At 47.3% G+C, this 25395-nt stretch overlaps 2 protein-coding genes and 1 non-coding gene across 4 annotated transcripts in view; 2 read left to right on the top strand and 1 right to left on the bottom strand.

The window, feature by feature from the left end:
- Positions 1 to 203: 203 nt before the first annotated feature.
- Positions 204 to 9618, top strand: TRO (trophinin). The gene is given in 16 exon segments (XM_058535220.1): positions 204 to 267; positions 1392 to 1480; positions 1773 to 2149; positions 2151 to 2402; positions 2404 to 2906; positions 2909 to 2958; positions 3619 to 3723; positions 3839 to 3902; positions 4156 to 4235; positions 4762 to 4853; positions 5564 to 5643; positions 5737 to 5779; positions 6194 to 6256; positions 6820 to 6934; positions 7727 to 8299; positions 8301 to 9618. Coding segments are annotated over 15 exon segments (3684 nt in total). The 5' UTR covers positions 204 to 267; positions 1392 to 1435; the 3' UTR covers positions 9543 to 9618.
- Positions 6458 to 6586, top strand: LOC131401497 (small nucleolar RNA SNORA11). Its single transcript, XR_009217698.1, has one exon. It is a non-coding gene; the product is annotated as a small nucleolar RNA SNORA11 (small nucleolar RNA).
- A 1942-nt stretch (positions 9619 to 11560) lies between the features above and the next one.
- PFKFB1 (6-phosphofructo-2-kinase/fructose-2,6-biphosphatase 1) overlaps positions 11561 to 25395 on the bottom strand; it is a 94783-nt gene continuing 80948 nt past the window's right edge. For both annotated transcript variants that reach the window (XM_058535895.1, XM_058535896.1), the window contains exons 9-14: positions 22820 to 22966; positions 19247 to 19351; positions 15963 to 16092; positions 13259 to 13321; positions 12135 to 12199; positions 11561 to 11774 (exon numbers count right to left, since the gene is read on the bottom strand). In XM_058535895.1, coding sequence (XP_058391878.1) covers positions 11715 to 11774; positions 12135 to 12199; positions 13259 to 13321; positions 15963 to 16092; positions 19247 to 19351; positions 22820 to 22966 — 570 coding nt within the window. In that variant the 3' untranslated portion in view covers positions 11561 to 11714. The remainder of the gene's footprint in view (positions 11775 to 12134; positions 12200 to 13258; positions 13322 to 15962; positions 16093 to 19246; positions 19352 to 22819; positions 22967 to 25395) is intronic.

Genomic DNA, 25395 nt, shown 5'->3' with positions numbered 1-25395 from the left:
TTGAGGAGAATGGAAAGTTGGAAGTAGGAAGCTAGGGAGGAGATCGACAGGCAGGGAAGGAGACCCTTCTGTAGGCGGAAAGGGGCAGGACCACTTCTGGCCGGGGACGGGGAGCGGACAGACTCAGACCTAAGGAGAGATTTGAAGAGAGCAGAAGCCTTCTCGACTCAGGAGGACGAGGTGACCTAAGGTTCCCAGCTTTAGAGAAGACCCTGTGGGGGACCCCGGGCTGCAGCTTCAACGTGCTTGACTCCACAGGCCCCTAAGGTTTGAAGAAAACCTGCTAGGGTTTTGGGAGCTAAGCACATGGAAGTGGTCGACTTTAGAGGTGCCTGGACCCCGTTCGCTGGGGAGAAAAGATGGGGCAGAATCCCCTTCAGACCACAAAAGTGAGAGAACTGGACTCGGTTCGGGCCGCAGAAAGGAAGGATGTAGACCTGGTTGGAACTCCAGAAAGGAGAGATCGAGAAATTCAGGCGCTAGAAAGAAAGGAGTAGGATAGAGCTCCAGCGGGAGATAGGCGATGGCAGGACTCCGTCAGGACCCGGTTTGGGCCACAGAAAGTAGGGATCAGGACCCGGAGAAGGAAAGGGGCAGAATCCCTTTTGAACAGCTGAAATGTCCTGGCTCAGACGGGAGAAAAGAGGGGCTAAGACCCGTTTGATTCTGGTTTGAAAAGGGAAGGGACAGAACCAGGTAGGGTTCGGGAACAAGGAATACACAAAAGCGTAATACCATTGGCTTTGTGGGTGGGGTATCCATGTTGCAGAAAGGGCGGGACCGGTCACTTGCAGACGTGGAAGTGGGGGAGCGGGCGGTGCAGGGACTTACTGCAAAGCGGAGGGAGGGGGCGTATGTGTAAGGAGCAGTGCGTGGCTGTACTGCAGAGAAGTGGGCGGTGTTGGGGAAGGGGCGGTGCGAAGAGGTACTGCAGAGTGGAGGGAGGGGGCCGGTGTTGGGGGAAGGGTTAGACCAAGATGTGATGCAGTTAGAGTGGGTCAGGGGTGGGGACAAGATGTTCTGCTGTTTTGAGAGCAGAGTTCGTATGTGGGATTGAGGTGGTCAGACTGTGCGGTCCACCAAAGTGCATGCGCGCTGAGTGCCTGAGATGGCCGCCCAACCCCGCTCAACCCCAACGTTGGTGCGCATGTGCACTATCAAGTTGCTGTTGGGGGCGTGTGTAGGGTAAAGGGGCAGGGTCCTACAACTGACTTGTGGTTTCTTGGAGGGGAAAGAAGCTAGGGTTTGGAAACCAGATTGTCTGGGTTTCTAGGTGTGAGAACCCAGTAGTTGAAGGGTTTGAGGCCCATGGTTAGATGAGATCCCCCCTCTTCAGGATAGGCAGGAGGTCTGATGAATCTCCTCTTCCCTGTCATTCTCCCCTACCTCAGGCCCCTTCCTCTCAGGCTTAGCTGTTACCTGGCCTCCCGGAGAAATGGATAGGAGAAATGACTACGGTTGTAGGATGCCCCCGTTCCAGGTGAGGCCTCTCTGCATTCTTGCCAGGCCATCTACCCTGTCCTGAGTTCACTTACTACTCTCGAGCCGCCTACCACTCTGTAGTTGGGTAGTTCCCTGCATAACCTGTCTCAATTTTCCCCTGCATCGTGGAGGAGGAGAGGAAAATCTGCCTGACTCTATCTCCTGCCCCCTACCTCTTCCCTCACCCTCCCCTTCTATCAATCACTGCTCAGAGGAAGGGGAGGCTTTCTGAAAAGGGTGGGCTGTAGGGAGATCAGATGGCTCAGCAGATCATAATCCTAAGTGTGTAGGGCCCTCTGCCTCCGCCTGGGACCCTGGGGCTTCACTTCCCTTCAAATGTACAGGCTGAAACTGCAGAAGAGGACAGTGTCTTGCTGATGCATACCCTCTCGGTGGCAACCAGGGACCCCCTGGCCACGGACCCACCAGTTGCCAACTGGCCAAAGAAAAGCAAGACCAAGAAAGACCCTATTAAGGCTATTACTAAGGCCATATCTACTGCCTCTCCAGTTCCATCTGCCAATGCGATTACCACCAATAAGCCTAAAATAACTTTACAGGCTTTAAAACTGCCGATCATCTCCCAGATCAACCAGACTTCGGCTACCACTGAGACAGCCAATACTCAGGCTTCTTCGGTTGCTGCTCAGTCTAAGAAAGCCAAAAAGACATAGAGTTACTGGTAAGGCAGCCCAAGGCTCCCAATCTCCAGCTGGCAGTGAGAGTGTCACTACACAAATCAAGTCACCCTTGCAGGCCCTAAACCTACCAGTCATCCTACATAGTATCCAAGCTCCAGTTGCTAGTGAGTCAGCTAATTCCCAGGCCTTCATAGCCTCCACCAAGGCTAAGAAAGCTTCCAAGGTTAAGAAGCTTGCCTATAAGGACATAGCTAGTGCCACTGAGATCTCACTGGCTCTAATCAACCCACACAGCTACTTCTCAAAGCCAAATTACCAATGAGCTAGCCAATACCCAGGCCACAGCAGCCTCCATACAAACTAAGAAAGCCTCCAAAGTCAAGAAAGCAGTTGTTAAGGGTGCAAAGACTGTCACTGAGCTGTTAGAGGCCCCAAATGCCACTGAGACAGCTACCAGGCAGATTGAGGCCTCAGCAGTAGCTATCCGGCCCAAAAAACTCAAGGGCAAGAAGGCTGCCAATAAGGGCCCAAATTCTGCCTATGAGATCTCTGAGGCGCCACCTACCACTCAAATGGTCACAAACCAAGCCCTAGCAGCCACCCTCTGCGTCAGGAGAGGGTCCAGGGCTTGGAAGGCTTCCACTAAGGGCCAGGCAACTGAAAGCCAGACTCAAATTGTTGACCAAGGGGCCCAGGTCAAGATGGCCATCTCTCAGACCAACATACGTGCCCTTGAGACTCAGGTTGCTGCTTCTGTTCAGGCCCTGGCAGATGACTACCTGGCTAGTTGAGTCTGGAGCCCACAACCAGGACCTGGGGCAAAAGGAACCACAAAGTGAGATCTCTGACATCACCATCCTTAACTTTGCACTTCTTTTCCATTCCTATCCTCCTAGTTTGTTCATTTGTCCTATAAAAGTGTACTAAAGTTTACTCTGAGCCAGTCCCTATGTTCAGATAGGCTGTAACAGATGCTGAGAAGAACGTGATGTAGCACTCCCTGGCAGTTCACAAATTGATGGGGAAATAAGACATCCACACACTTAGCTACAACCTGGATATAATTCAACTTGTATTTACATAGTAGTTACCATGAGCCAGGCTTTGTGTTGGGTACAGTCACACAGGTTATGTCTTTATGTTTTGAAAGTAACTCTTACCAGCTAGAGATCATAGGTACCAGTTTTACAGATAAGAAAACTGAGTTCCAGAGAGGTGAAGTGACTTGTCCAAGGGATACAGCTAGCAGAGTCAGTGGTGGCCAAAAGAAGAGAAGGAACCCCAGGCCCTGCCCTTGGGTTTCTTCTGTCCTGGTAGGGAAATGAAACTCCTGCCTAGAAGACAGTGAAAGACAAGTCTAGGGCTCAAGGTAGCCATTGGTACCTCCACACAGGGAGGGTTTAGGGGACTTACTTTCAGAAGGAGGCAGGGTAAGGAGACAGAGCCATCTCTTTCATCTGGTGACTCTGGACCTTCCCTCCTTCTGATGATGCAGTCCAAGCATCTGAGTGGGGATGAGAGAGGTGGCAGTAATTACAGGAGGATCCTATAGGGCTGGAGACCTCTGCCACCCCAAGATGTGGCCATTTTGCAAGACAGGATAAGAATCCAGGGCTGCCCAGTCTCTTCTCTTCTTCACCTGCCCTCTTCTCTGTCATCCTTTCAAGTTTTCTGAAGTCATATTGAGATCTCCCCATGTATTCCTCTTCTCTTATGCAAATAAGTTGGTGAAATACCTGTTGGTTAAGGACCAGACAAAGATCCCCATCAAGCGCTCAGGTAGAGTCATACCAACCATCTTCCTTGAGCTTCATTCCTTTGTCCCCCATGCCCTGGGGGTAACCATTTATCTTTATGGCCTCCTTATTCTCTCTCATGTCCTCCCCTGCCCTCCTCACACTCTGCCATGGCTGGCACCTCCCATTAACACTGTTCAGGACTCAGACTGTACTGACTCCACAGGGCTGGAAAAAGGGCTGCAGCTCTGTGGCCCCTGCTCGGCCCAGCTGCTCCCACCTCTCCCTTCCTGCAGACATTCTGAAGGATGTCATCCAAGAATATGATGAATATTTCCCAGAGATCATTGATTGAGCAAGCTACGCTTTGGAGAAGGTGAAGAGGCAGCCCTAGGGTATGGGCGCAATTGAGAAGCCTTGAATTGAACAAAGGTGTACATGTCCCTTCTGGGGGGACCACAGAGACTTGCTGATTCAGCCCCATCGCTGCACTGATGGGCAGATAGCGACCCAGGGAGGGGCACAGACTAGCCCGGGGTCACATAGCAAGTGAATGGTAAAAGCACAGCTTGGACCCAAGCCACCCAGCTTAGTCCTGGCTTTTGTCTGCTGCTGGATAAGTCCTGTAATGTATTTCAGATGCTCACCCCTCCCTTCCATTCCCCATTCTATGTCTCTCTAGATTCCCACTAATCACAAAGATGATGTTGATAACAATAGTACGTTTGTTACCTGTTTGCTGTATGCTGGCCACTTAGCTAAGTGCTTTACGTGCATTATCTCAAGGATTTCACACACACACACAAATCCCTAGGTATATGGGGAACTATGGGATGCTCAGGAAGCTCATTGATGCCTAGGCTGAATTTTGTGATATCACAGCCTATTCTTTTACTTGGCAGATGTTTCCAGTCAATCTGAAGGAAACTGATAAGCAAAGTAGCTTGTATATTCTCATCACCACTCAGGAATCCTCCGCAGGCATACTGGGAACGTAAGCTGGGAAAGGGCTGGCATGGGAGGGAGGCTTCTGCTCTTGCCCGTGGTACTACGCCATCCTTGGGCTCTCTCCCCACATCCCCTTAGAGTTCCAGGAAAGACAGGGCCTACAAAGCTCCTGTTGCAGCTCCTGCATGTAGTTGGAGCCCTGCACACAGCAGTGGTACCTGATTATGATTGACTGAAGGGCGTAGAAGCTTGGGGTGGGGCATTCCTACTGTCAGGTTTTCCGTTTCTCCAGAAGTTTCCAAGGAAAGCAGACCTGTTGTTGTTTGTCTCTTCCTGCTAGCCTTGGTAGAGTGATTCTCAAGGGAGGGCTTCCTGGTGTGGGCGGATCATGGTGCTCAAAGGGCAGGAGCATCAGTGGGGCTGTGCCTAGAATTCTCTCAGAGCTGAGGAATCTGGGAGAGAAAGAAGGGACTCACATTGACTGAGTGCCTGAGTTGTACCAGGTTGAGAGAATTCTTCCATTCTCTCAGCAATCTGGGGGGCAAAAGATGTGGTTTTTCCATTTTACTGAATAGGAGACTGAGGCTCAAGAGTCTAAGTGCCTTGCCCAGGGTCACATAGAGCTTGAAGCATAGACTGGGCAGAATTCTCCCATATCTGAGGAATCTGGAGAGGCTAGCTTGGTGAGCTGGCTGGTGTATTTTTTGCAGATAGCTACTGGACATAAACCTTCTTTGTGTCCTATTATTCTCCTAGGACTAAGGACATACCCAAACTAGGTCTTCTCATGGTGATTCTGAGTGTCATTTTTATGAATGGTAACAAGGCCAATGAGGGTGAGTGGCTGGGCCTGCAGCTGAATGCGTGGCCATGGTCTGAATTCCACGTGTTCATTTTCTGTCCCTGTCTCCTCTTGCCTCCCCTTGCAGCTGTCATCTGGAAAGTGCTGTGCAAGTTGGGGCTGCGCCCTGGGTATGATTGGCTCTCTCAGCGCTTGCTGTCCATGTTGTCCTTTGGCAAGAGAGGATGGTCCCAGGATTGCATCAGCCTGTTAGTCTGGTGGAGTGGGCGGGGTTGCTGGACTGGGTAGAGGGCCCAGGGTTCTGACTAGGTGGATGGGGAAGTGGTCCTGAACTCTCTGCTCCCTGTCTCACCTATGTCCTCTGTCTGTTCTAAGCTGAGATATAAGATAGACCTTCAGGGCATCCCTGACCAAGAATCTTCTGGCCTCAACTGCCCATTGAGGCAGTTCATGTGTTCACTACTTTCTTGGCTTCATTGAGATGGCCTCATATGCTAGAGAGGTCTCTTCCATGTTGGGGAATGCCTCTGCCCTCATCTGGGAAGTTCTGACTTTTGTTCATGGGTTATTTTTCCCATTTTCAGGGTGAGGCACTCGCTCTTTGTGGAAGTGAGGAAGCTCATCACAGACGAGTTTGTGAAGCAGAAGTAAGTGGTGTTTTGGGGCTTTGTCAGGCACTGAAGTGTTCTGGGTGTGCTGGGCTGGTTTAGAAAGTGCTTACTCAGCCCTTTTCTTATACTAGCTTTAGAGGTATGGGCATCCTGTGCCCTAGAACTGAGCCTTGTTCACAGTTCCCATGGGTGGACCATTCCAGGGCTGGACCAGACCAAACACAAGGCCCTTGCTATGGGGTGTGCTCAGAGCAGGGTGCCTGAAGAATGGTTCTTCTGTTTACAACACACCCAATAGAAACTTGGGTTTACTCCTCACAGGTGGCAGGACACTTTGGCCTTCCTGTGACATCATGCCCTATACACGCCTTCCCTGTGGCACCAAGTGACTTCTTTGCACAGGGCAGTGGGGAATTGTTCAGTATTGGAGGCCAAGACCATGAACTGTGTTTGGGAGTGAGTCTGGGGAAAGAAGATCTGGGAAATCTTTCTCCAGGAGCTGAGTTTAATATTTGTTTGGAGGAGGTTGCCAGCTGGTGCCCAGTGGTTAGACAACGGGTTTGCTTGGTTGGAAGCAAGTTTCATTTCCTTTCTCCAAGGTACGTGGAGTACAAGAGGGTCCCCAACAGCAGACCACTTGAATATGAGTTCTTCTGGGGCTTGCGCTCCTACCATGAGACTAGCAAGATGAAAGTCCTGAAGTTTGCATGCAAGGTAATTGGAGAGCTGCCCTGACTTGCCATATTAAGGATACGGGATGCCCCTGGCTGGGGCAGGCTATGTGCTGGGATGGTCAGGTACAGAGCAGCCTGCACTTCATATATAAACACATGGGACTTCATTTATGTTCCAGAATCCTGCTGGACATAAAGTTTACGTTGTTTCATTCATTCTTTATACTTAGTCTGCTCAGATTGCCATAACAAAATACCATAGACTGGGTGGCGTAAACAATAGAAATTTATTTTCTCATAGTCCTGGGGGCTGGAAGTCCCAGATTAAGGTCCAGCAGGGTCAGTTTGTGGTGCAGCCTCTCTTCCTGGCTTGCATACGATGCCTTCTTATTCTGTCCTCACATGGTGGAGAGAGAGCTTCTTTTCATAAGGACACTAATCCTATTGGATCAGGGCCCCACCATTATGACCTCATTTAATTTTACCTCCATAAAGGCCCTAACTCCAAATACAGTCACATTGAGGGCTGGTGCTTCAACATATGAATTTCGGAGGGACACAAGCATTCAATCCATAACATACTTACTCCCTTGTTTTCCATATTACAGATGAAGACACTTAGGCTTAGTGAGCTTAAGTAACTTGTTCAAGGTCACACAGCACCTAAGTTTTCAGAGCTGAAACTGGATCTCAGGACTGACCCATGATAGAGCCCCAATAACTAAGAATTGAAAAAAATACTGCTATTAGTTTTATACAAAGTCCATGGTAGGTACTTAATACATAATTACAAATGTTATTTTCCTTTTAATGATTATCATTTTCATTTCAGGTGCAGAAGAAGGACCCCAAGGACTGGGCTGCTCAGTATCAGGAGGCAGTGGAGATGGAAGTCCAGGCTGCAGCTGTGGCTGTGGCTGAGGCTGAGGCCAGGGCTGAGGCAAGAGCCCAAATGGGGATTGGAGAGGAAGCTGTGGCTAGGCCCTGGAATTGGGATGACATGGATATCGATTGCCTACCAAGGGAAGAGTTAGCTGATGATGCTCAGGCCTGGAGCAGATTTTCATTTGAAACTGAGGCCAGAGCGTAAGAAAATGCAGATGCCAGCACCAACATCAACTTCAGCAGAGGAGCTAGTACCAGGGCTAGCTTCAGTGATGGTGCTAGTATTAGCTTCAGTGGTGCACCCAGCCCCAGTGGTGGCTTTGGTGGCAGAGCTGGCATTAGCTTTGGTGGCAAACCCAGCAGCAGTGCCAGCTTCAGCAGCACAGCGAGCATTTGTTTTGGTGGCACACCCAGCCCTAGCACTAGTTTCAGTGGTACAGCCGGCACCAGCTCTAGTTTCAGCAGTGAAGCCAGCATTAGCTTTGGTGGCATACCCTGTTCCAGTGACAGCTTCAGTGGTGGGGGTCAACTCTAGTTTCAGTGGTCCACTTAATACCAGTACCAGTTTCAGTAGTGAAGCCAGCTGTGGCTTTGGAGGCACACTCAGCACCACTGCTGGCTTCAGTGGTGCACTCATTACCAGCACCAGCTTTGGCGGTGCACCCAGCACCAGTGCAGTCTTTAGTGGTACACTTAGCACCAGCATTGGCTTTGGTGGCACACTCAGCACTAGTGTCTGCTTTGGTGGCTCTCCCAGCTTTGGTGGCATACTCAGTACCAATATCTGCTTTGGTGGCTCTCCTAGCACCAGCATTGGTTTTGATGGTGTACTCAGCACCAGTGTCTCCATCGGTGGCTCTTCCAGCACCAGCACTGACTTTGGCGGTACACTAAGCACCAGCATCTGCTTTGGTGGCTCTCCCAGAACTAGTGCCAGCTTTGGTGGTACACTCAGCACCAGTGTTGGCTTTAGTGGTGCACTCAACACCAGTTCTGGTTTTAGCGGTGCTGTCAGCACTAGCGCCAGTTTCAGTGGTGCACCCAGCACCAACTCTGGCTTTGCCAGTGTGTTCAGCACCAGCGCTGACTTCACTGGGGCACTTAGCACCCCTACTGACTTTGGCAGTGCTCCCAGCACCGGCATTGGCTTTGGTGGAGCTCCCAGCACCAGCCTCTGCTTTGGCAGTATGTCTAACACTAAGCTATGCTTTGGTGGCCCTCCTAGCACCAGCGCCTGCTTTAGTGGTGCTACCAGTGCCAGTTTGGGTGATGGACCCAGCACCAGTGCTGGTTTCAGCTTTGGCAATGGGTTAAGCACCGATGCTGGATTTGGTGGCAGACTAAGCATCAGTGCTGGCTTTGGTGGTGGACTTATCTCCAGCAATGGCTTTGGTGGTGGACTGGGCACCAATGCTGGTTTTGGCAGCACACTTGGCACCCATGCTGGCTTTAGTGGTGGCCTCAGCATCAGTGATGGCTTTGGTGGTATGCCTAACACCAGCTTTGACGGAGGACTGAGTACCATCATTGGCTTTGGCAGTGGTTCCAACACCAGCACTGGCTTTACTGGTGAACCTAGCACCAGCACCAGCTTCAATGGTGGACCCAGTTCTATTGTTGGCTACAGTAGTGGACAGAGCATCAGTGCTGGCTTCAGCGGTGGACCAAGCAGTGGTGCTGGTTTTGGCAGTGGACTGAGCAATGGTGCTGGCTTTGGTGGTGGAGCCACCAGCCTTGGTGCCTGTAGCTTCTCCTATGGCTAGTGAGGTTTCAGGTAATTACAACATTTCCACAGCCAAGGACCCATGGGGATGGGTATAAGATCTGGGAGATGTTATAAGAAACCCCAAGGTGGGAGGGCAGGGTGGGGAAATGAGATCAATGAAGGAAGTCTGAGAAAACAGTATATTTGGTGCTAAAACGTGTTCCTGTTTGGTGTTTTGTTTTCAAGTTTATTTCCCATGTTCACAGATACTGCTAATGAATTGCAGCAGTCCTTTCCACGGATCCAAGGTACATCCCTGGAATCTTTGTCCACATAGCAGTCTAAGCACATACTACCAATCAGCTCAGAGTGACACTCTATGAAAAATCTGTTTCCCAATCCGGCTTTATTGTTTGCTTTTTGTGTGCTGTTGTATTTTGGTATCAGAGTTACATTAAATTTTCCAAATGAGGAATCTCCACACTGTTTTCCATAGTGGCTGCACCAGTTTGCACTCCCACCAGCAGTGTATGAGAGTTCCCTTCTCTCCACAAAGATTCCTTAAAAAATCAAGGATAGAACTACTATATGATCCAGCTATTCCACTGCTGGGTATTTATCCAAAGAACTTGAAAACACCAATGCGTAAAGATACATGCACCCCTGTGTTCATTGCAGTGTTATTCACAATAGCCAAGACTTGGAAGCAACCGAAGTGCCCATCAAGGGACGAATGGATAAATAAGATGTGGTATATATACACAATGGAATACTACTCAGCCATAGGAAATGATGAAATCCAGCCATTTGTGACAACATGGATGGACATTGAGGGTATTATGAAAAGTGAAATAAGTCAGAGGGAGAAGGTCAAATACCGTATGATTTCCTTTATTAAGTAGTAGATAATAACAAGAAACAAACACATAGAGACAGAGATTGGATTGGTGGTTACCAGAGGGGAAGGGGGGAGGGAGGAGGGCAAAAGGGATAATTCGGCACATGTGTGTGGTGATGGGTTGTAATTAGTATTTGGGTGGTGAACATGATGTAATCTATGCAGAAATAGAAGTATAATGGTGTACATCTGAAATTTATACAATGTTATAAACCAATGTTACTACAATAAACAAAAAATTAAAAAAAATTTTTCCAAATGAATTAGAGTTTTTTCTATCTTTTAATATGCTTGGGTTGTTGTGAGTGACATTTTGGGTTCATAGAAGAGCTAGAGATCAGCATAGCTCTCTGGGGAAGGTGGGCTCAAGTTTTAGGCTAAAAAGGCAAGTATGACTTCAGTGGGATGGAGACCTAGGGAAAGCATGGCAGGCAAGGGAATAATAGCTAGAGCAAAGATATGGAAGGGAAAAGCCTCAAACAGAAGGCAGAGGGAGGGTTCTGGACAGTAAGTATAGATTCATTTTGAGACATTTGTGTAAGAATGGAGGGATAGAGAGGGAGGTAACCAGAGGTTGACACGGGAACAAGGAAGTGTTTTCTTGGGATAGGAGAGAGAGACCTGAGCATGTTACATAGACTGTGGGGACAAAAACTAATAGAGGATAGGAGATAGATATGGAATAGTCAGGAATTGACTGAAGTACCCCATCCCTGAGAAGGTGGGATGGGATAGGATGCCAGAGAATATAGAGTGACCCTGACTTTGAACAGGATTTAAGGGTGGCTGTGGAAGCAGATAAATGTAAATTTGCTCCAAGCAGTGATCAGCAACCCTGTAGTAGATCCCAACAAAAAAGGTGATGTGGATTATCTAAGGTTTGGGTCTTGCTGGGTGGTTGTGATGGAAGGGCAAAGGAACAAAGGCAGTGAGTGTATGAGTGTCTCTTCACCACTGGGTCACTGATACCTGCCCATAGTAGGTATGTAGAGAGTGGCTAAAGAGATGGAACATAGGATCCAAGCTGGCTGGGGATGGAAGAACAATGAGGAGGAAGAGGGCTGATAGACTAGGAGATAATGGAGGAATCATTAAGCAGGCAGTAAGAAAAGTCTTTATTAAACAGAGAATAGGAATTAAGAAAGTTTCATACAGAGCTAGACAGTGCTCCTTGGTTGTAGCTAGAAATTGAGACCTGTTTTGAATTTGCTGAGGGGCCCTTCCAGTGTGGCCAAGTCTAGAGTCTTCTCAGGGTAGGAGAAGAGCAAGGATAGGAGCTCTTAAAGGTAGAAGACAGTGAGGACAGTGGCAGTTTAACCTCTTGGAAAGGCCTCAGTAGTGGGCAGGGACGGTGTCCAGGGCTTCCTCAGATTCTCGGGTGATGTCCACATTCTGAGAGGAGAAAGCCTGAGATTAATAGGAAGGAGACAGTACTGTGGAGCCCCAGCCCTTCCCCTGCCTCTTGCCCTCACTGCCAGGCTCTCCTCCTTCAGCCAGGCCTGGATCCTGACCCTTTTCTCAGGCAAGTCTCCGGGGAATCAGCCTGAGGCCTTTTTGGCAGGGGTTGCTTTAGCCCTGCGTCTCGTCTCTATGGTGCCTCGCTCGCGCCTGGGCTCTGGTTTGCTTTTCTGAGTGCTGGTTATTCTAACTATTGGTGCGAAACACCCAAGCTCTGTGGGACTGGGGCAGCTTTTCCGTGGGGAAGGGTGCTTTCACCATGTGCCCCCTTAGATCACAGAATCCCTCACCTACCTCAGGCTTCTCCCGGTGTGTGTTTACGGCCTCCACGTTCAGGTAAATGGACTCCACTTTGCAGCCTCCGAAGAAAAACCATCCATCCTTAAGCCCCCAAGGTAAGCACAGGTCTTCCCTGAGGTGTCATTCCCTCCCTCACCCATCAAAACCCACACCCCTAGCTCCACACTGTGTGCAATTGTGACTGCCCTGTAGGGAGGGGAATTTGGACCAGCTCTGTGATGTATGGGGAGGACACCAGGCCTAAGAGGAGCCAACAGGGTGTTCTGCCAGCTCTGCGCCTAATAGTCTGAGTTCTCTGGGCCTCAGTTGCTCAACTGGGAATGGGAAGGAGATGAGAAGAGATGATCTCTGGGGCCTCCCCCAACTCTTGTGGTCTGTGAGACAGCAATCTAATCTATATAGTAACGATGGAGCTTTGTGGATGCTCCAGGCTATGTTAGGTGCTGAAGTGATGGAAGAGTCCTAGGGCCACTGCCTTGGAGTGATCAGGTCCAGGTAAAGTTTATTTAGAGGACAATGTGGTTATGGCAACACCAGAGGTGTGGAAGGTCACAAGGGAGTTCTGGGGATCCTGAAGAAAGAGGAGGGTGGGATCAGTGGGGCCTGGGCTGGCAGAAGAGGCCCAAACCCTGTGGAAGCCCCCTTAGCTCCATCCCTGTGGATTATACCCCAGTCCAGGCTTCAGTACACTGTCTGCCTTGTCCACACCCCAGAAGAGAATTGAGTCTCTCTTTTCCCTGCTCATGAACATTTCATAGCTAACTAATGCCCCAAGAGGGAGTCTAAATTACCCAGCTGGTCTTTGAGCCCTTTCTTCAATCCAGCCCCAACCTACACTTATTCCTCTGGTCCCCTTTGGGGATACCACCTTCTAAAGCTTGGCAGTCTATGCTCAGTGCTCTGTTAGAGACAGAGAAAGTTGGGCCCAGGGTTCAGATTTAGAGGCCATCCCAGTCCTTCCCCATTCTCATCTTGCTACCACCAGTCCTGACTCTACCAGGACATCCAACTACCCACCCAGAGAACCTCCTCCAGGTCTTTGCTGGACAAATGGTAGGCAATGGAGGCATGCTCATGGGCTGTATGTTACTTCCCCACATGAGGGTGGGGGCACTCACCATAAGCCACAGGTGTGAGTTTGAGCACTGTGTGCAGAGGGCACCTGAGATACGGCAGCTCATCTGGAAAAGAGAAGAAAGCAGCCATCAGAGACAGGGTGGTGGGGAGGGCACCACCTCCCCAGGCCTCCAAGCTTGCAGCACTCTCCCCCGCCCATCCCCCGCTCTCCATGGTCCTCACCAGGGGCCCACTCCCCTGCACTCTGCAGGGGGCAGTGCTGAGAGCACGGTGTTCAGGGAGGAAGAGAAGAGCCAGCTGGCCTTGGGAGCAGGGAGGAAGGAGGGCCCTGGGGACAGACTGTGGGTCCCCCAGGGGGTTAGGCTGGTCGCCTAGGAGGCAGCCTACATCCTCACTTACAGGGCAAACATGACACCGTACCTCCCGCCCCCAGCCTGGGGCCTTCCACAGGCTCCCCCACCACAAAGGCCCACACTGCGTCTCAGCAAGTGTTTTCTGAGACCCTACTATGTCCCAGGGCCCTTGGAAGGGGTGTGCATGCGCCTTGGCAGCTCCCACAGCTTTCTCCCCAGCCCAGACCAGCGCTCTCTGACTCCTCTCACACTTGTTGATGGACAAGCATTCCTCGATTCGCTTGTTTCCACTTCTTGACTGTTATGCATAAAGTGGTTCTGAATATTCATGTACAATTTCTTGTACGGGCCTAGGTGTTATTAGCCAGACAGCTCTGAGAGGGGAGGAGGGGAGGATGGTCAGGCCCATTCCATGGAAAAGGACACTGAGGCTCGGAGAGGGAAGACACTTGTCCTAAGTCACACAGCCAGGAAGCTGGGCATCGAACCCAGGACCCTTTGAGGGCAAATGTGTGCTCTGCCCACTGCAGTTGGCTGCCACTGCCTTCAAGGGGCTCATAGTGTCATGGGGGTGACACACCCACCTCTCACCCCTCTCCACAGACACCCACCCAAGCTGCACATACTGCTCCCCATCTCCCTTCACTGAGCCAGAACCCCACCCCTCACGGCTTCCCTGCCCCTGAGGCTCATCCTAAACTTTTAGGGCCTGCCACCACCCTCCCAGGCTCCCTAGACATCGGGTTTGGCGATAACCTGGACATCCATCCTGCTCCTCCTCCTCATCTTTGTCATCATCATGGTCAGGCCCTGGGCCCGGTGCTTTTGGTGCACTATCTCATTCCATCCTCACTGATACTCTGTGAGGGTTACTGCTGCTTACTGCACACGTGACGGAACACTCGGAGAAGGAAAATGACTTGCCTGAGCTCTCTGTCCCAGCTTAGCCACCGCCTGGACAAGTGACCTTGGCCCCGCCTTTTACTCTCTGGCCCTCAGTGTTTCCATCTATCACAACACAGGACTGGACTAGATGTACTCTGAGGGCGCCCCAGCTCTGAGGTCTTGTGGGTCTGTATTCTTAGTCACATCATCTCTCTGGGCCTCAGTTTCCTTACCTGAGTAACAGGGGTAGGAGCGTGTGCCCAGCCCTGCCCAACCCCGTTCCCAGGGCAGCTGTGAGCAGCTGGTGTGGCCTGTGCATGAAAGCAGGTAGGATGTGGGTAAAGCCGTGTGCAAACGGGAGGTGCACTATCATGCACTCCACGTGTATCTGAGAGGGGAGGGCCTCTGGAATGCACCTGAGATCAACGCCTCTCCCTGCCCCTCTGAGCCCTGTGACCTTGGGCAAGTCACTTCACCTCTCAGAGCCTCCATTTCCTCATCTGCACAGGGCACACCTTGCAGTCTCAAAGACAGCAGTGAGCAGTGGAGATGTGGCTGGTATCAGAAATGCAGCAAGGACCCCACCCCAACCCCCAGCACCTTTTCACAGTGAGGAGACTGAGGGCCAGGCAGAGGAGATGACTTGTCCAATGTCAAGGTCTCGAGTTCCCCGGGTTCCAAATCTAGATGACTCCATATTACAAGTACTCTTTTTTTTTTTTTCTTAAACTAGCACCGTAGAAAAGATCCAAGTCTGCAGGATATCGTACCCCTCAAATATGACTTTGCACTGTCCTCACACACCCTCACAGTATCCCAGAGATGCCAACACTTCAGCATCCACATCAGAAATGGACTCTCACACCCGAAGGTGACACTACAGTCCCTTGCCAGGCCATCTGCCCCAGTACGCGGTTCAGCATATGTAGTCAGTATATAGATACTCTGTAAATTACAATGTCTAGATAATTTTTAAAAAGAAATTACCATTTTAAAAAATTTAAAATGAAAACATCACTATGTTGGGGAAATCATCCTTACAGCAAAGACAGAAACCTATAATCAGGATCATGAGGCCATGAAAGGTCCCATTACCATCTGATGACGGCATGCTTCAGAGAAATACTGGCTCAGCTTTTTCAGGTTGAGGCAGCCTGTTAAGGTTGGCTTTATAAACATTAGCTCAGAATAATACTAATACTAATAACAGTGCCTAAGACTTACATAGCCCATACTATGTGTCATGAACTGTTTTAAGCTCTTTACACATGTTGAATTATTTAAACTTTATCACTATTCTCCCCATTTTATAGATGAGGAAACTGAGGCCAGAGAGGTTAAAGTAATTTCCCAAAGCTAGTATGTGACGGAGCAAGAACTTGAACTCAGGAATCACTGTTTTAGATACTGTGCTGTCAACTACTAAGATATCAACCACTAATTGCTGGTGTCAGGGTCTCAAACCACATCCAGCTCCTCACACCAGGCACAGAGAGGACAGTGGTACCTGAACTCTTATCCAGGAAGTAGGCCAGGAGGCACCGCATGACAGCCTGGTGGCAGATCACCAGTACATTTTCCTGCCGTTCGAGCTCCATTATAACTGGCTCCAGACGCTGAACCAGATCCTCATAGGACTAAAAGTGAGAGAAATACTTGGGTAAGAAAAGGAGATGAGGCACATTTGCCCAGAGGAGAATTCTAGACTAGGAATTAGGAAAACTTGGTTCTGGTGCCAGTTCAGTTATTGACCCAGTAGTATGATCTTAGGCAACTCACATCCTTCTTTGGGTCTTAGTTTCTCATCTATTAAATGGGGGCAATCAATATAGTGGACTAGGTAACAATAACAATAATAAAACTTCTCACTAAAAAAATTCCTAGAAAAGCTAGATAAAATAAATGCCTGCACTGCTGACCTTTCAAGAAAATGAAGGGAACATTATGAATATAAGTTTCCAAAATGAAGAAAAACTTGGATAAAAAGAGTGATCTGTGGATGTAGAAGCCACAATTTCCCTGGGGACATTTGCTAATCACAGTATCCAAGAGGCTTGAGGTTTTAAAACATAGAAACAGGAGACAAGGCGTTAGGTGTGCACAAAATAGGGAGTTGAGACTGAGACTGTCACATAAATCTGAGACCCTCAAAGGGATATATCTTCAGTAGAAATGTAAATTAGAAAGAAAATATATCCACAGGCAAAGGGAAACAATAAGAACATGTTATCTGTCTCTGCTTGACTCTTGGTGGAAAAAATTAGGAAAAGCCTCTTGTAAGAATGTATAACCACAAGCCTACCCTCAGGTGGGTTTATGGTTCAGAATTACACTACCTATGTGTTGTAGAAAATGCTAAGCTGAGAGTTTAATAAAAACCTTTTTCAAGTCATTAGTTCCCAAGAGAGTCTGGAAGAAGCAAATAGAAATTCTCTCAACTCAAGCTGCGTGGGATTCTCATAGATAAATTTTTGCCAAACTGAAGCTCACATAACATGCGAGGAAAATAAGCTATCACAAGTGAAAATAAGCAGAAACAACAAGAGGAGAACCCTAAAAACTTAAGATAAAGGATCCACAATATAAAATAAATATGTTTGAAATTTTTAAAGAAATAAAACATGGAATCAAAAATATAATGAAGAAACAAGATGCTATCAAATGTATGATGTAGATTTGAAAAAGAACTAAATAGAATTTCTAGAAATGAAAAATATATTCATTAAAATTGAAAGCTCAATAGATGGAGTAAATAGCAGATTAGATACAACTTAAGAAATAGTGATTAGATACAATTTAGGAAGATAGAGCTGAAGAAATTACTCAGAATGCAGCAAAGAGATTGAAAATAATAATAAGAAGTTAGGAGACTTAAAGGATAGAGACAGGATTAACACACATCTAATTATATTTCCAGAAGAAGATAATAGACAGAATGTGAGAAAGGAATAAAGATATAATGTCTGAGAGTTTTGTAGAATTGATGAATAATCCCAGTCCTCAGATTCAGGAAATCCAACTAATCCCAATCAAGATAGAAAAGAAATGAATATTTAGATATATCAGAGTGGAACTTAAAAGCAATAAAGATACAAAGACCTTAAAAACAGCCAGAGAGAAAAGAAACAGCAAATAGACTGACAGGAGACTTCTTAGCCACATTAGAAGCCAGAATACAGTGGGGGTAATATCTCAAAGTGCTGAGAGAAAACAACTGTCAACCTTAGAGTTTTATACCAAGCCAAAGTATCGTCTAGGATTGAACCTCCCCAAGACATTTTTAGACAAAAAGAAAGGTGTTTCCTACCAACAGATCCTCACTAAAAAGACTTCTAAAGGAAGATAGAAATTGAACTCAGAAGGAAAACTTGAGATGCAAGGAGGAAGAATGATCAAAGGAATTGGTAAATATGTGGTTAAATCTAAATAAACACAGTATACAATAATAAGTTTAATAATAACAATAATAATTTATTTGGGGATTAAGACACAAGTTTGAACTGAAACACAAAACAACAATTAACATGTAAGTTAGGAGAGGGAATGACCAGAGTTTTAAAGTTATTATATTATTTTAGGGGGAGGGTAGAGATATTGATTTTAGAGTTTATTAATCATGTATATTAAAATGTTAAAGAGTAACCTCTAAAAGAACGGAAACAGACTACATAGCTCAAATATAGATGTAAAACTCTATAAATTCTAAAGAAGGAAGAAAAAGAGAAAAAGAAACTAAGCATAGAGAACTCAAAACAAAAGACTATAAATAAGCTCAAATAAATCAGTAATTACAATAAAAGTAAATGTATCAAATTTACTATTCAAAAGACATATATTTTCAGTTTGTATTAAAAACAACAAAAGCCAACTATATTCTATTTACAAGAGACACAAAACAAAAATACACAGAGAAGTTGAATGTAAATAAGTAGATAAACATGAACCAGGCAAATACTAACCAGAAGAAATCTTGTTTAGTTATATTAATATTAGATAAAATACATTTTTAGGCAAAAAGCTTTATACAATTCACTAAGAAGATATAATTGCTTTAAATTTGTATGCCTCTAATAACATAGCCTCAACATATATAAAGGAAAATGAAAGCAAACTCAGATTGACTTTATAAGGTCTTTTCTGAGCATGAAGATAAAAACGTGAAAGTGCTTTGTAACACAAGATATCTATTGTTTTATCTTCCTTGATGTCCTGCTTTTTTGATAATTGTTCCTAGGAATTTGTATCAGAAATGGAGTATGACTAATAAATACTCTAAAATGTGGAACTGGCTAAATAGAGGCTGGGTTGAAAGCAATGAAGATTCACCTCATATGGGGATAGGGAAGTGATGGCCTGGTTCATGTGGTGGCAAAGAAGTTGGTTAAACTATTAGCTATTGTCCCTTGGGACTCCAACCCACTTCCAGAAAGGCTGGAGCTTTAGGCAATTTGGAAATAAAACGTCAGGAAATTAGAGTATGTCAAACTATTTCAATTGCCTTTAGTGAAGGGATACCAGAGACAAAGTCTAGGATAAAGTGAGCCTTCCTGAAAGCAGAGAGGAAATAAGCAGGGAAATATGTAGCTTTAAAAAAAGAGGAACCTGTTGCCTATAGCCAAGAATATGAGACAGCCAAGGGCCAGATAATCATGTGCCTTGTGGGATGGCATCTGCTGCAAAATATGATTTACCTTGTTTCTAAAGCTGTCTAGGAAACTATGAAATCCTGGAGGTTGGAATGGAGATACTGGGGAGGAGTCTTAGAAGTCAGGCCACCCCTCCAAATCTTACCTCTCCCTTGGGATAGCGGTATCGATATTTATCTTGGTCCCGAAGTGCAAATTCTTCAGGGTAGTGTTCCTGGATTTCCTCATAGGTCATTTCCTCACAGACACCCTAAGAAAAATCATTTAGAAACAAAAGTTACCATAGTTCTGAGGCCAATGATTGTGGAACAGTAGCACATGAGCACCTGGTTTTCTGTGAACACAGCTCTAGGTTTGTGCCTGTTGTCTGACTTGTATATGTGTTTGTGTGCATGAAGTGTGTGGCTGTGCAGATGTGAGAGTGAGTGAATGTGTATAGGTGTGTTCAGGCTGAGTGTATGGTGGGTATCTGCAGCGTGTCTCTATGATTGTCCCAATAGGTTTGTAGATGTACATTGTACATATAAGTATGCATTTTTATAAATATGTGGGTTTAGGATTTGTGACTGTGTTTGCATGTGTGTGTGTGTGCAGCATGCTTATGATGTGTGCCTGTGGTTGGTTTAAGGACTTATGCCTTGTATTTGTGTATTTGTCTAGGCATATGTAGTATGTTTGTGTGAGTGTGTGTGTGTACAGGGTGTCTGAGCATCTGAGAATGTGCCCGTGTGGATGTCTCTATGGTTTGTCTCTCCATGTGGGTCTCAGTGTGTCTGTGGCATGTCTATCTGTGACTATATCCCTGATTATGTCTCTAGTGTATATGTAGGTATCTGTATGCCTATGTCTGTGAATTTGTGGTAACATGCTTAAGGCTATGTGTCTGCATGCATGTCCGTGGCATGCCTCTCTGTGTCCAGGTGATGTAGATATATGCAAAAACTTCATGTGTGTCTATGGTGAGTGTGGCCATATGTATCTCTAGGTGTGTCTGTCTGTGTGTATGTGTGTGCACATATTGCGTAGATGTGATTGGTAGATGTGTCTGAGAGGAAGCCTGTGTGTCTGACTAGTGAGTCCATGTATCCATGAAATGCATGTCTGTGAGTGTAAGCATACTTGTGGGTGTCTGTGACTGTCTATGCAAGTGCATACATGTGTGCACATCCACAGAAGTGCTCTCCCGTTTTATAGCATTTCTCATCCTTTCTGTCCCTGCCTCTGCTCCAGGACCTCTGGCAGATAAAGAAACAGGTATCCACAGACATCTCAGAAAGCAAGATTTAGTAAGTTCCCAATGGTTTCAGAGTGGGCCTTTGGGAGACACACTCTTTTCACCCAAAGAAGGACTCGAGGGCTCAGAGAATGAGTTCCTCAGGAGCACATGAGAGCTTCCCATGTCCACTGAGAAATCCCCATAAGCGAGGTGGCTGCTGGTAGGGGCGGGAAGTGATGTTGTGTTTCTAAGACTTCCTTCTGGTTGTGTGGAATCCATTTAGACCTTCCTGTAGAGGGGGCAACAGGCTCTGGTTGTTGTCTTTTGAGCCATCTACTAGGCTTCCCTTAGGGGTGAGGTTCACCCCTGTCCCAGCCCACAAACAGCTCTGCAGTGTCAAACTTCTCCAACCGACACTGCCCATGGGAGAAACTACACCCTACTGGCTACATAAGTTCCTTCCAAGTTGGCTTTGACTTTCTATTCTGAGGCATGTTGGGAGCCTGTTGTCTGTGGAAATGGCACTGACTCTTTACTGACTTAAGGCAAATTGCCTAACTTTGAATTTTATTTTCCTCATCTGCAAAATGAGGAGAATTACAACTAACTCACAAAATTACAAACTACCTCACAAAAGTGTTTTGAATATTAGAGATATGTAGAAGAAACTAGTACAGGATTTATAAGGCACATTTTAATGACTCAGTCAATGGAACTAATTATTAATATATTATTGATCATGGAAAATAAACCAGAAACTTAGGCATCATTCTAAATTCTTGCTTCTTCCTCATCCACCCACTCATAGCCAATTCTTGAGATTCTACCTCCTAAATTTCTCTCAAATCTATTCCTTTTTCTTCCCTCTCCATCTCCGCTGCTACAATCTTAGCAGTTCTACAAACACACAATACCCTCTTTGCTTATGCTGCTCTCTCTGCCTGACATACCATTCCTGATCCTCTCTACCTGGCTCAGTGTTCCTCAACCCTCAGGCTTCAGCTAGGCATCACTTCCTCCTGGAGGGTCATAGCTGGGTCAGATGCCCTGCCCTGACATCTCTGTGCGCACAGTCTAGCCTATCAGAGCCTGTATCACACATGCTGTTTTGTATTCTTCTGTTTATTCCTCTATCCTGTTTAGCCTGAAAATTCAGTGAAGATGGGAACCAATCTCCATCTCCAGCACCACCCCAGAACCTGAAATGAAGTAGGTATCCAATAAATGTTTACACCACACGTGGGCCAGAAACAAACAGTAACTGAATTCTTATGATGAAGAGTTTACATATTTGGTTGCATGTATTTTATAGGAAATATATGTGACATGTAGAACAATGCTGTTATCCCTTTTCTAAATATGTGTATCTCTGTACATCTATAGTTAGGTATATATGTATGTATGTATACACACACGTACTTCTCGCTATTTATAGAAGTATATCTATCAAGCCAGTTAACCTACCTACACGCAAGTTATCTACACCTGTGGTGAAGTTTTTACTTTGGGGTCTACCAGTCATAACCTGTGGGCTGCTTCCTCATGTCAGTGTACCTATAGTGCACATGAGACAACGGAGAGGAAACAGTGCCTTCTCAAAGAGCTCAGGGAAAACCTGACCCTGAAAAGAGATTGCCGTGTCATGAGGGACAGATGAAATATTCTCCAAGTCTTTCTTCTTCATTCCATCTCCAATGCAACTACTCTGGTCCATTACACCCTCACCTCTTGTTTGGACTAATGCAGCCATCTTCACACTGGTCTGCATGCCCATTCTGGCCCTCTTCCCACCTAGTCTCCACGCACGGCCAGAATGGTCTTTAAAAAAAAAAACGTGAATCACATTTAGGCCACTCCTCCTTAACTTAGACCACATCAATGGCTTCCGATTTTTAAGGCAGCATCAAAATCCTTCAACGTGAACCATAAAGCCCCTATGAGCTGCCTTCTTTTCCAACCTCATCTCCCTTCTCTCTACACCTCACAATCACTGTCTCAGCCTCTCTGCTATTCTTTCCTCAGTTCCCTGAACACACTATGTTCTCTTCTCACCTCTGGGCCTTTGTATGAGCTGTTCCCTGTTACTGGAACTAAATTTATTCCCTTACGTCTAGCCCATTTTGCCTGCTTCTTGTCTCACCTCTAGCTTTGTCTAGGAAAGTTTCCCTATAAATCTCCCACCACCAAGTCTTGCCAGGAGCACCCTCACCTTCTGAGCCTCCATAGTCCCTTGTACTTCCCTCCTCACAACACTTTGTCACGTGAGATGCAATGTCTTATTTGCTGTCTGCCTTTGGGCTCCATGAGGGCAGAGACCTTGTCTGTTCTGGCCTTCATTGGATCCCCAAGACTGAGAATAATATCTGGTACATGACTGGTTGTCGAGAAATGTTTGTTGAATTAATTAGGTCCCCTATAGGAGTCAGAGCAGAGGCAATCCAGGGGATAGGCCCAGAGTCAAGCCCCATCACCCACCAGGAAATCCATCCCCCTCCGTCTCACCGCATCAATCTCATTCAGGGCCTTCCACTGCTCGTAGGGGACACCCAGGGCCTCAGCTGTCTGGATAGTCCTCTTCATGTGGCTGGTCCACACCTTCAGAGAGCTGATGCCCTGGGATCGAATGAAGTTGGCCAGGGCATAGGCATACTGGGGAGTTGGGGGTGCAGAGGAGGATAGGAGGGGAGAAAGAGAGAAATGAAAGAAGACAGGGTATCCATGAGAATAAGCTCAGATCTACCACAAATGGTGTAATGATGATGAACAAATAAGAGTACAGAGTTTAAATGTTTCCAATTTATAAAAAGTTGTACTCTTGCCCATGTGAATAAGGATGAAGGAAATAGAAAAGAGTATGTGTATATATGTATAATGTGTGTCTGTGGGTGTGTGTATTGATGCTTGCTCACTCAACCTCTTACTCGGTTATTCATTCATTCAAACAGCCCACTTCTAACATTGTGGAGCTGGGGACAAGAGTATAAATGGAGGCACTCCACCCACAGTCCACCTCCCTTATCTTCCCATTTCTGCCTCCATCCTGCACTCCTAGATGCCTTGAGTACATGTTTGTGGATAATGTAATCACATGACTAAGTTCTGTCCACACCATATCTCTACTGATTCCCATGATTCACAAAAAGTGACCTCTTGGCCACCCCTTCGTCTGGGGGTGAACACCTGTGATGTGGCCTGCTCTTAGGTGGACACTCTGGGATAAGCCCATGTAGGCACTGGAAGCAGAGTCTGGGCCACAAAGGCAGGGATTTCTAAGGTTCTGGGTGCTCAGAGTGTGGTCTAGAAGTGGGAGGGGTAGGATTTGGGGGACATTTCTCTTTGACCCTGTGAATTCTCATTGCTTGAGCAGGGATACTGGTACCCAGGTTCTAAGGGCATTCAAACATGTACAGAGTATGTGTGGCCATGTGCTGGGTACCGGGGTGGCCTGCTCTCAAAACAAAGCCAGTCCAGTGAGGGAAACAATGACATCACCAAGAGGAACCAGGAAGGGATGGGGGATCCCAGATGAGCAAGTGATTTGCTCTTCTTCTGCATATAGATATGTTATTAATCACAGATTGTGTGTGAGGAACATCTACACAAATGTATAGCTGCAGGCACACAATTTTATGTACAAATACAGGCATTTTTAACACACACTATAATTATGGATTATGAGTCAGTGTGAGCACCAGTTATGATGAGCACCAGTGCTCTGGTGGAAGGAGCCCTTGACTGGGAGGTAGATGACAGGGGTTAAACTGTCCTAGCTCCTTTACATGGTCTCCGTGTGTCCCAGGACGCATCCCTGCTCCTCTCTGGCCTTGTATCTCCTGCTTGTAAGGTGTGAACAGCATTAGATCACCCAGCCTGGTCTCTGTGAGTGTCACGTTAGCTAGTGGAAGCGGAGCACCCAGAGCGCCCCCTGGCACAAAGTAGGTGAGAGCTACTGTGATTAATTGTAGGTTATAGTCGATGGGAAAGTGCTTTGTAAACCGTGCATGGTGCACTGTGCCCATGAGTGTGAAGATTGGGGCCAGGCGTGTGTGTTTACAAGCTCACAGTTGTGTGCAAGGGAGGCATGCTGTGTGGAGATGGCCACGTGTTCAAAGTGGGTACTGAGCTGTGAGGGCAGGGCTGTGGCCAGCCCCAACTGGGAGACCCCTGGCTGCAGGTGGGGCCCTGGGGAGGGGGTCATGCCTCTAGTGGCCTCTGACTCTGCTCTGAGAAGCAAGAGACGTCAGAGTCTACCTGGAGAGGAGGTTGCCAGTCTGAAGGAAACAGAAAGGGAGCCACAAGAACTGGGCCTTCCAGTGTGGTGCCTTGCCTGGGAATCTGCCACCTCTGCAGTGGGGGATGCTGAGGGGCATCAGGAAGGCCTGGTTTTCAGCCCTGGCTCTGTCCTTTACCAGCTGTGTGACCTGGGGCCACTCTCTGCTCCGGACTGGGCTCAGCCTCCTCATCCATAAACTGGTGACGGTAGTGCCCATCCCTCAGAACTGTTGTGAGGATTAAATGAGGCCACATATGTGGAAGCAGATGGTGTCATGATTGTGCACAGGTGTCCAATAAATGAGGGCTCTCCCTCCCTCCTGCACCCCATTTCCCACTTCTCCCACCCCAAGCCATCCTCCCAGCAAGAACAATACTTGTGCGAACAAGCCCAGGCCCAGGGCCAAATGCAGGGGAAAATGTGTCCCTGTATTTAGCCAGCACCCATAATGTGCAGGTCACTATGTTCAGCTGGACAGAAGAGACTCATGCCGTAGAGTCAGAGATGGAGCAGAACTGGGAGAGATGGGGCCCAGGGCATGATGACCTGCTTGAGAGGGCAGGAGAGGACAGGGGAGGGCTTCCTGGACCAGACCATGGAGCAGGAGCTGGGCCCTGGAAGGGAGGGCAGGAAAGAACTCGTAACTGGTGGGGGACAAGTGCTGACACTGTGATGACCTGCAGTGGTGGGAGGGGGTGTAGCATCAGCCCTGAGTAAAGGAGGAGAAGGTGGATTCAAGGGTGAGGCACTTCAAGGCAGCTGTCTGTGCAAGTGATGCTCACCAGCTGACAGAAGACAACAGACT

The sequence above is a fragment of the Diceros bicornis genome, chromosome X (assembly GCF_020826845.1).
Source record: "Diceros bicornis minor isolate mBicDic1 chromosome X, mDicBic1.mat.cur, whole genome shotgun sequence".
NCBI lineage: Eukaryota > Metazoa > Chordata > Mammalia > Perissodactyla > Rhinocerotidae > Diceros > Diceros bicornis.
This window is presented reverse-complemented; position numbering and strand designations above follow the sequence as displayed.